This window comes from Saimiri boliviensis, chromosome 6 (genome assembly GCF_048565385.1).
Source record: "Saimiri boliviensis isolate mSaiBol1 chromosome 6, mSaiBol1.pri, whole genome shotgun sequence".
Classification (NCBI taxonomy): domain Eukaryota; kingdom Metazoa; phylum Chordata; class Mammalia; order Primates; family Cebidae; genus Saimiri; species Saimiri boliviensis.
The window spans coordinates 118822880-118834428 of record NC_133454.1 but is presented as its reverse complement, the minus strand read 5'-3'; the positions used below and the strand labels follow the sequence as shown (position 1 = coordinate 118834428).

Below are 11549 nucleotides of genomic sequence, written 5' to 3'. Positions count from 1 at the left end.
TCACCCCCATTTTCTGTTCTCAGAAGGCCCAAGCCTCCTCTGCAGCCTCTGCATGGCTGACTTCATCTCTTGATTTCTCAGGGTATAGATGATGGGATTCAGCATGGGGGTAATGACCGTGTTATTAATGGATATGGTTGTGTCCATGGGCAGCATTGTGAAGGGCTGGCAGTAGATGTAAACGCAAGGCATGAAGTGAAGAGTCACCACCAGGATGTGAGAAGTGCACGTGGAGAGGGCCTTGTTCCGCCCCTCCCCAGAGTGGGATCTCAGCATCACCAGAATGACGGTGTAGGAGCCCAGGAGCAAGAGGAACCAGAGCAGGGTCACCAGTCCATTGTTAGAGATCATGAGAAGCTCCAAAGCAAAGGTGTCAGTGCAGGCCAGTTTTACCACCTGGGGCACATCACAGTAGAAGGCATCCAGTGTGTTGGGGCCACAGAAAGGGAGTGGGAGCATCAGAATTACCTGGACAATTGAATGCAAACCACCACCCAACCAAGAAGCCACCACCAAAGCCAACCACACCTCTTTCCTCATAATGGTCACATAGTGCAGGGGCTTGGCGATTGCAAGGTATCTGTCATAGGCCATCACAGAGAGGAAAAAAATATCTGCCCCACCAGCAAAGTGGAAGAAAAAGATCTGTGCTATGCAGCCCTTGTAGGAGATGGTTTTCCTCTCTGACAAAAGATCCACCAGGAACTTAGGGACGGTGATAGATGAAAAGACGATGTCCAGGACTGATTTGTTCCGCAGGAGAAAGTACATGGGCATGTGCAGGTGGGACTCACAGGTGATAGTGACTACAATGAGTGCATTTCCCAGGATGGTTGCTACATACACAGCAAAGAAGACCACAAATAAGAAAAACTCCAGCTCCCGGGAACGAGTAAGTTCCAGGAAGTAAAACTCCTTCACATTAGTGTGGTTGATCTGGTCCATGATGGGGATGACTCTTCTCCAGGTCCTACCTTGGGCCAAGATATGTTAGGGGTTGGATTATGGTGACATGAGGTTGCAAAATCATTGATCACACACTACTTTGAAGCCTCTAGGTCATTATGACTACCCAGAAAAACTGGACCAGTCTTCCCTTTGTGGTCTGGAAATTCTTCATCCACATGGTTCTTCTTTCTTATTGTAAATAACCTGGGTTGACAGAAAAAAACCTCATCACCTGTCTATATCCTCACTCTGACTAGAGAGACAGGGATGGACTGTGGCCATTTACCTGTGGTTTACCAAGGGCTTTCACCTGCCATAGCTCGTCTTGATTTTGATTCTCATGAAGTTTCTGAAGAGTCTTTAGAATGGTTATCTCCATTTTATATATGTGGAAACTAAAGCTTTAGAGCAGTTAATGACTTCTTCACATCTGCATAGTCACAAAATTTGTGAGTTGTAAATCGAGGATTCAAATCCAAATCATTTTTCTGACCTGAGAGAGATTCCCTCCTTGACCAAATTTTGGTTAGGCTCCTCTGAGCCCTTTTCTTGACTATGACTCAACCTTGACCTTCCATGTCTGTCTTTGCTGAGACCAGTTTTAGTAGGAATCTTGCCAAGTCAGTTTAATGAGAATTTCCCACTGTTGATATCTAATCAAATTCCTTACCCTTTTATATATTTATTATTTTTAACCTCCTCCCTCACCCTCAATATCTAAGTCCTTGTGTCTAAATCCTTGGCCAGTCTTTAGGAAGAATTCTTTTATGCCAGTTTAGGAAGAATCACCCTACCTTCGATATCACTTCTTAGTAATTTTCAATTCACTGACCTCCCTCACTCTGCTCATTGCTTATAAATCTTCACTTGTTTTTGCTATATTTTGAGTTGAGCTCAATCAACTCAACTTTTTCCTTCTATTGCAAGAGTTTTGAATGAAATCTATCTTCCTGTCTTTAATAATTGTCTGGTGAATAATTTTTCTTCAACATAACAGGCTCCAGAGGTTTTTCCACTGTACCACTCTGAGAAATCAGAGTCTACTTTGGCTTACTAGAATTTTAGCGTTTATGTAAGGCTTAAACAGTTTACTGAGTAGCCTGACTACCTAACCCTCATCTCATCCCTTATAAAAAGAGAAGAGTTAGACCCTTTTAAGTACTCCTCTTTGGCACTCTGGGACGCCTGGACCTTGCTATTGACACACAGGGCTCTTAGCAAAGTATAGAGCTACAGTCATTATTCAGGGCATATTTTAGTATCGCAGAAAAACTGATCATTAGAGCTTCACAGGGCTTTAGAGATGAATTAGTCTAATTCTTCTTACTTTAGGGGTGACTGGAGAAGGACATTTATTTTTTGAGAATCATAGTTTGAATTGGTGAAAGAAATAAAACTTTTTTTTTTTTTTAAATGGAGTCTCACTTTGTAGCCCAAGCTGGAGTGCAATGGTGAGATCTCAGCTCACTGCAAGTTCCGCTTGCCAGGTTCAAGTGATTCTCCTGCCTCAGCCTCTTGAGTAGCTGGGATTACAGGTTCCCGCCACTATACCCGGCTAATTTTTGTATTTTTAGTAGAGACGGGATTTCACCATGTTAGTCAGGCTGGTCTCGAACTCCTGACCTCAGACGATTTGCCTGCCTTGGCCTCCCAAAGTGCTGGGATTACAGACGTGAGCTACCACGCCTGGCCACGATAGAGAACTTTAACCAGGTTTACTGACTCAAATTCCAGGGCTATTCTACTATTGCTATATGATAGCAATTTACTATATTAATACTGCTTTTTCCCAAATCAGAAATTCAGTCATGGGAGGACAAACTTTTTTCAGTAAGAATATCTGCATGATCCAGGTGCAGTGGCTAATGTCTGTAATCTCAGCACTTTGGGAGGTCAAGGCAGGCAGATTGCTTGAGCTGAGGAGTTTGAGACCAGCCAGGGCAACATAGGAAGATCCCATCTCGATAACAACAAATTAAAAAAAAAATTAGCTAGGCATGGTGCTGTGCACCTGCAGTCCTAGCTGCTCAGGAGGCTGAAGTGGGGGGATCGCTTGAGCCCAGGAATTCAAGGCTACAGTGAGCTATGATTGTGCCATTGTACTCCAGCTTGGGTGACAGAACAAGTCCCCATCTCTACAAAACAACAACAACCCCACACCGAAACCATTTGATACAGCAGGCATGTGAAACAAAAGAGTATCTGTATGTCCTAAAGACTCACATTCTACATAATGTGAAAAAATTTAAACAACTGAGATGACCAAAATCTAATTCAACAACAAAAAGTAGGCAATTGGCATTTGAAAAAACATAACTATGTCTGAAAAAGATAGGATAAGAAGGAAGAGAGTATACCAGATGAAAAAAGGATAGAGCACTTTCCCTGAAATAAAAGCAAAAGAAAGTATTCCATAAACAACATAGTTCTTAATTTTTCTTATTTCTGTTCTCTTACAGTTGAGTCTATTTTATTTAGTTTAGTTTGAGCAGTTAGAACATGTAGAAGTCCTCTTAAACAAAAATCTTGTGATCTTCTTAGATCTCTGATGTTTTCACCATTAGAATAGTTTCATTCCTGTGGAAGTAAGTTGCCTCTTTTATTTTTATTTATTTTTAATTAAAAACCTTTTAATAGTGTTTAAAAAATTGCACCTATATAAGGTATACAGCCTAAAATAAATCTTAATTTAATATGCCAGCATCCAATAACACACTAACTGGTACAAGGTATTTGGAATTGTGTTATTGCCTTTTATCAGAGTGTCTGCAAGGAAGAGCATCTACCTTTGGACTGTACTCAGGGCAGGATCTATTCATGTCTCCCCAGGAGACTCCAAAGAAGACATTTATCCTAAGTGCAAGGCAGAGCTCCCCTGGGACATCAGTGAGAATTCTTTTCTTAGACAATGAGAACTACGTAACTGACTATGCGTGTGTGTGTGTGTGTGTGTGTGTGTGTGTGTGTGTGTGTGTGTGTGTTTTAAACAGTGTCTTGCTCTGTTGCCCAGGCTGAAGTGCAGTGGTGCGATCTCGGCTCACTGCAACCTCTGCCTCCTGGGTACAAGTGATTCTCTTGCTTCATCCTCCTGAGTAGCTCAGACTACAGGTGTGCGCCACCATGCGCGGCTAATTTTTGTTTTTTCAGTAGAGACGAGGTTTCGCAATGTTGGCCAGGCTGGTCTGGAACTCCTGACCTCAGGTGATCCCTCCACTTCAGCCTCCCACAGTGCTGGGATTACAGGCATGAGCCACTGCACTGGGCCCTGACTATATATCTTTGCTTTGGCTTTCATACATTCAAAAACATATGTGTGACTTAATTTCCTACCCCATATTTTTTCACATGTAGCATCTTAACAGTTCCTTACGTTTTATTGTTTTATCGCATGTAGTTTTTTGTTGTTGCTGCAAGATCTCCCTGATCCTTTGTGGAATGTGATGGGAAATGCATTGGTTACTAAGGTAGAGACAGGTTTTCATAGGTGTGTGGGAATCAGGCAGGTGAAGAATAAGCATCAGTCATGAAGGCTAAACTGGAACGAGACACTAGCCAGGAGAGCACAGCAATCTGGGATTCAGGACTTGAGACAGAGAGTATTGAAACCAGGGTGAGTGGGTGGCATTGTGAGTAAGGCTTGTAGGATGTACAGGAAGTGAGGGGTCACAAAAGTCTACCTTGATCTCTTCAGTTGCCTAGTCAGTTCCTGATTAGTGTTTTTGAATAATCCTGCACTCAACACTTTGTAAATGCATTTTCATATGCATCTATAATTTATTTTTAAGATATATTCCCTAAAATGAACTTACTAGGTCAAATGGTATGTTAGTTTTCTTATATTAACTGATGATAAAGGTATTGTAAAGAGCTGCTGCACAGCAAAAGAAATGATCAACAGAGGAAACAGACAACCTACACCATGGTAGAAAATTTTTGCAAACTATGCATCCAACAACTGTCTAATATCGAGCATCTATAAAGAACTTAAATAAATTTTCAAGAAAAAACCCAAATAACTCCATAAAAAAGTGGGCAAAGACATGAACAGACACTTTACAAAAGAGGACAACAATCATATGAAAAAAAGCTGAACATCCCTGATAATCACAGAAATGCAAATCAAAACCACAATGAGATACCATCTAATACTAGTCAGAATGGTTACTATTAAAAAGTAAAAAAATAACAGATGCTGGCAAAGTTGTGGAGAAAAAGGTACACTTAAATACTGTTAGTGGGAATGTAAATTAGTTCAGCCATTGTGGAAGACAGTGTGGTGACTCCTCAAAGATCTAAAGACAGAAATACCATTCCATCCAGCAATCCTATTACTAGATATACACTCAAAGAAATAGAAATCATTGTATTATAAAGACATGCACATGTATGTTCATTGCAGCACCATTCACAACAGCAAAGACATGGAATCAACCTAAATGCCCATCAATAATAGATTGGGTAAAGAAAATGTGGCACATATACACTATGAAATAATACGCAGCCATAAAAAAGAATGAGATCATGTCCTTTGCAGACACATGGGTGGGGCTGGAGGCCATTATCCTTAGCAAACTAACGCAGGAACAGAAAATCCAATACTGCATGTTTTCACTTACAAGTGGGAGCTAAATGATGAGAACACATGGACACATAGAGCGGAACGACACATGCTGGGGCCTTTTGGAGAGTGGAGAGTGGGAAGAAGGAGAGGATCAGGAAAAATAACTAATGGATACTAGACTTAATATCTTGGTGATGAATTAATCTGTACAACAAACCCCATGACACACGTTTACCTATGTAACAAACGTGCACTTACACCCCTGAACGGAAAACAAAAGTTAAACAAAAAAAAAAAAAAAAAGAAAAGAAACAGGCTGGGTGTGGTGGCTCACACCTTTAATCCCAGCAATTTGGTAGGTGGACATGGGCAGATCACTTGAAGCCAGGAGTTTGAGACCAGCCTGGGCAACATGGAGAAACCCTGTCTCTACAAAACATATTATCTGGGTGTGGTGGTGGTGTGTGTTGTAGTCCCAGCTACACAGGAGGCTGAACTGGATGAATAAATTCTGCCCAGGACATCGAAGCTCTGCAGTGAGCTGTGATTGCATCACTGCTCTCCAGTCTGGGTGACAGAGCAAAAACTTGTCTTCCAAAACAAAAAAGGGCACAACCCAACTCCAATTGCGTTTGAATGTTTAATTTCTTTTTATAGATAGATACTAGGAGCTGAAATAAGTTACAACACTTTTTAACCTCTCATAAAAATGGAAGACAAAAAGATTTTGTCATCTTAATAATATAATAATATTATACCCAATATAATAATATAAATAACCAAAATTAAGAAATCAAAAATTAGAATAAAACTTAGGTAAATGTTTTTATAAATTTGGAGTGGAGGAGCATTACACCAATGATTATATTATTATACTTGACTAAGTAAACATATAAAACTTTCAGATTTTAAAAGCATGATAAATAAGCTTAAAACTAAATATAAGTTAAAAACTCGGGACAATATCTAAAAAACATAATATAAAACAAGCTTAACTTCTTTGATATATGAAGAGCTCTTATAAATCCATAAGACACAGACATTTTGATACTTTAAAACAAAAACAAAATAAGTCACGATTCACAGAAAAATACAGTGGATGAGCCCACATGTGAAAAGACAGTCAGGAGTTTGAGATCACCCTGGGCAACATAAGAAGAGCCTGTCTCTATTAAAAAAGGAAAAGAAAAAAAAGGAAATGTAAATTAAATTGCAATGAGTTATCATTTCTCATTTATAAGGTTATCCAATGTTGAAAAAGTCCACTATTGGCATAGATGTAGGGAAAGTGACACCTTCTTATATGGTTAATAGAGTGCACACATGGGCAAAATTTCTGGGGTCATTTGGGAAATATGTGTCAAAATAGGAAATGTGCAAATCCCATTACTCAAAAATTCCACTTTAGGAATTTATGCTAAAGAGTTAATAAACCAAATGCATAAAGTTCATCACAGTGCTGTTCCAAATAGAAGAAATTAGAATTTAAGTTAGCATCTGATACAGAAAATTTGTTCAATAAATATGGTAGAATAGTGCAATTAAATATTTGCAGACATTCAAATTGATAATGTAGAATTGTACTTTTAAACATGGCAAGACTTCTTTTTAGTGACAGATTAAAACACTGAATATGTCACATGATGTTATTTTTGGGAAAAACATCCACATGTTTAGAAGTCTGGAAAGATGCATTAATATATCACAACATTGGTAGCCATTACCTGTCAGTAATTGGATTTTGGCATTTTTATTTTAAAAAGATATTCTGTTGTGTCTAATTTAAAAAAAATGATTTTAAATCACTTCTGAAGTCAGAAAAACTCATACACCTATTTACAATTTGAAGTAAAAAGTTTTCTCCATTAATTTGAGCTCTGATATTATATATCTTGTATTTTTCTTTTCTTTGTTTTTAAAATTGTTCCAAGTAAGCTGACTTATTATGGAAAAGGGCATGTGGGAAAGACACCCCTAATTTTTCTTGTGGTGTGTTATGGCTCCATGAGGCATTGGCTGGAGGCACCCAGAGGAGAACCTGGGACCAGCCAACTCAGGTCTCTGGGACTGCGGCCAAATCTACTTATTGTTGACTTCTCTTTCAGATTAATATTTTCCACCTACTCTTCTGGCTAATCACATTAGAAGGTTCTGGACTGTGAGGCTCAATGTCAGGTCAGGATCAAATGATGGCCTTTCTATTTTGTAACCTTGGGGTTGCATTATTGAACCTAGAATGAGCTTGTTCAAAAGAGTGCAGCCTTCGAAGTCAGGTTCAACTATTTTAAACTGTGGCTCTTGTAACCTGGAGCAAATTAACCTTTACGAACCCCAGGATATTGTTCCATAAAATGGGGAACACACACCTTACTTTGCAGTGAGGTTTGCTTGTGGTACTCTAGCACTTTTTACTCCCTACCTTTATGGGTCTATGTGTGTCTGCCTTTTCCTCCAAATGTAAACCCCTGAAGGCAAAGATTTCTTTTGTTACTATTGTATCCCCAGATGCTACCTGGCACATAGCAATTATTTGATAATTCTTTTTGACGATGAACAAAAAAATGGGTGTCCAGCTCCTGATGTGCAGTATTTCCCCAACAAGTATTTGTTTTCCTTTACACCATTTTCATCTTCATTTTACATTCCCTATTCACTTATGTTATTGTATAAGTCAATTAAATGGCTGACTGCATATGAGAGCACACTGTAAACTTCGAAGCATTATACAAATGTAGGGTATTAATATAATCATAATCCTATCATTATACAGTTGTTTCTCTTTCTGTTGCCAGCTAACTTTTAATCATTTTTAAAGAAAGAGATGATGTCAGTTATTATTATTATTATTTTTACAAATTGTAGGGGCTTAGTAATGTTTATGGAATGAGTTTTAATTTTTGAAAAATTACCTTATTTGCATGTGTCTTAAGAAGTCCACTATTTTAGTAAGAGGCAGGAGATCTCAATCAGCCTGAAGCTCTTAGTTCAAGATGACATATATTTCCAGAATTGCAAATGGACATTTTGCCTTTCAGAAATGCTATCGAAATCATGAGGTTGTAGGTGTGAAAAATTTTTAGGATGCCGTCACCTACCTTTGCATTGGTAAAGTGAGCCTGACAGGTTCCCCATCATCACTGCTCTGTCCTTCTTCACCCAAGCACATAAACAGTTTACACTGTTCCTAACTGACACTGAGTTGGAAGCCTACTATAATAATTGGCATAGGGAATAATGTAGGGTATTTGTAGGAAATATAATTTTCAATGGAGAAGCTGGCAGTTGCAGATGCAATGGGAGTTATTAAAAAGTTACTAAGCAACATGTGTGCATATTTTTCTCTCCTTTTGACACACACACACACACACACACACACACACATATCTATTATGATAACACATCCAATAATGAGGTGATGAAACTGTGCAGGGAAGTCTGAGAATCTCCAAAGGCCCCTTCCCTAACCTATATCAACATCAAATTTGATGCAAAGTCCTTGTATAATAACCATTAAAGCAATTTCATCAACAATATTATAGTTCAAGAGTCAATTACATGTGACAGTGTTACAATTTTGGTCACATAATTGATTTTCTTCAAACTTATCAACGATAATAATTGATTAAAATACATATTTGTTGCTTTCTGTATATTAGGCACAGTTGCAGATGCTGAGAATATATTCATGAAGAGACAGATGTGCCCCCCACCACATTTTTTCATTCATCTGGACACCCATTTTTTCATTCATCTTCAAAAAGAATTATCAAATAATTGCTATGTGCCAGGTAGCATCTGGGGATACAATAGTGACAAAAGAAATCCTTGCCTGCAGGGAGTTTACATTTGGAGGAAAAGGCAGACACACATAGACCCACAAAGGTAGGGAGTAAAAAGTGCTAGAGTACCACAAGCAAACCTCACTGCAAAGTAAGGTGTGTGTTCCCCAGTTTATGCAATAATATCCTGGGATTCATAAAGGTTAATTTGCTCCAGGTCACAAGAGCCACAGTTTAAAATAGTTGAACCTGACTTCGAAGCTGTAAGTTGCATGTACTTACAACTATGATGCTTCACACCAAAGGACGAGAATGAGGCAAGATTGGCCTAGGGATTTAGTAAGGTGCAGGAAGTCTGAGAATGCTGCTCTGGGAGAAGCAGCATTTGATAAATAATAAGAATCCCTGTTATTTATATAAACAAGAATCCCTGGTGTTTATGTAATGTTTTAAAATTTTTCTAAGAGATTTCTAAAAATTCACTTTCTTTTCTTGGGCTCATAATAATCCTGTAAGATCCAGGCACTGGATGTGAACAACATCATCACAAAGAAGCCTCAACTGAGACCTGGAGATACTAGCAAATTGGATTCCACTAGATGAGGCCTCCTGGTCTGGTGGTCCCTCATAGTCATGAATGGAACTTCAGTTTAGGGTATCTTAGAGGATCAGGGTGAAGGAACCTTACATATCTTAGTATGTGTATGGGGAGTCCCGTCCCTTCTCCTCCTGCTTACCTGAAGAGGGACTTACACTGAAATGCCATGCAGGTTTTGTGCCTCCTCCTTCACTCAGTTCTTTTTAGGAACGTAGGAGTGATGTAAAGCAAGCTTGTCCAACCCGCAGACCTCAGGCTGCATGCAGCCCAGGATGGTTTTGAATGCGGCCCAACACGAAGTATAAACTTCCTTAAAACCTTAAGAGATTCTTTGCGATTTTTTTTTTAAAGCTCATCAACTATCGTTAGTATGTTTTTTTGTGTGACCCAAGACAAATTCTTCTTCCAATATTGCCTAGGGAAGCCAAAAGATTGGACACTGTGATTTAAAGGAATAGTGAATCTGGGGAAAAAATTAGGCAGGAAACTTGGCCTCCTGATCTTCCTTCTCTTTCTTTGGGATCTGTCTCTTTGCAGAGAGCATGTGGATTGATTTTTCTCTCATCTACGCAATTAGCACAATAGGGCAAGCCTGCTTCTCCTGGGTTAGCCTGTCTAATTCTGGGGTATGGTGTGGGGAGGCCATAGGGTGAGATCAAAGCCATGTCCTTCAACAGAACATGATCTGTTGGTTTAACATTACTAAACTGATATTTTGATTTTTGTCTACCTGCCTCCTACTGTTCTCTACTACACAATAATGCCTGAAGAGGCTAATGATATAACTGCAACCTAATAGGGATGAGGATCGGAGAATCTCTCCTTCTCGTATTCTTTCTTGAGTTTCCCTCATAATGGCAAAATGCCTGTACGTTTTTGATCAATTTGCTTACATTTCTGTAAAGTACCTATCCCTTAATATACAGATATATTTTCAACTTTTCATTCCTATAATTTTACTGACTTAATTGCTACAATTTCATACACCAGCCTGACCCCAACAGCAATTGTTCTGTAGTTCTAGGCATAACTGTGGCCTCTGCTTCTGAGCCTATATTTTGGAAGATGTGCAATAGAAAAATGAAGGCATGGGATACTTCCAGTAGACAGAAAAGTATTTTCCATGGGTGTTATATCTGGCTGCCACTATGAAACCCACCCCCTTAAACCTAATCATGGGCCCACTGGGAGGAAATGTCACAAAGTGTTGACAAGCTTAGTCTCAGGAGCCATGCTGAGTCAGTGTCCACTCACTGGCTGTGTGAGTGGGGGTTCAATGGGTTAACATGTATGAAATGTTCAGAAAAGGACTTGAAACTTAGTAAGCACTCAGCAAATTTCAACTCTCTCTCTCTGAGTACCTATATATATGATTTGTAGGAGTCATTCTATGTTTTATTGGCCATGGATGGGAATGAATTTCGAGGATGAAGAACCCAGGAAACCTGAGACAGGAATTTCTACTTTCCTATGCATTGTTTACATTCTTCTAGATACGGAGGAAATAATTAATTCTCTTTTATGAACAATCAAATTAAATATCTGCTTATCCAGTTGACCCACACCAATGGAAAAGTGAGTGTGTAGCAAGTGGCCAGAGCCACAGAGAAATGAGAGAGAGATTTACCAGCAGAAATAGTTCTGTGGGACAACTCCACTGTAA

The 11549-nt window shown here is 39.1% G+C and overlaps 1 protein-coding gene across 1 annotated transcript; it reads right to left on the bottom strand.

The window, feature by feature from the left end:
* OR4D6 (olfactory receptor family 4 subfamily D member 6) lies at positions 1 to 1064 on the bottom strand. Its single transcript, XM_003920169.3, has one exon. The coding sequence runs from the start codon at positions 943 to 945 to the stop codon at positions 1 to 3; it is 945 nt and encodes a 314-aa protein (XP_003920218.1). The 5' UTR covers positions 946 to 1064.
* Positions 1065 to 11549: the final 10485 nt, after the last annotated feature.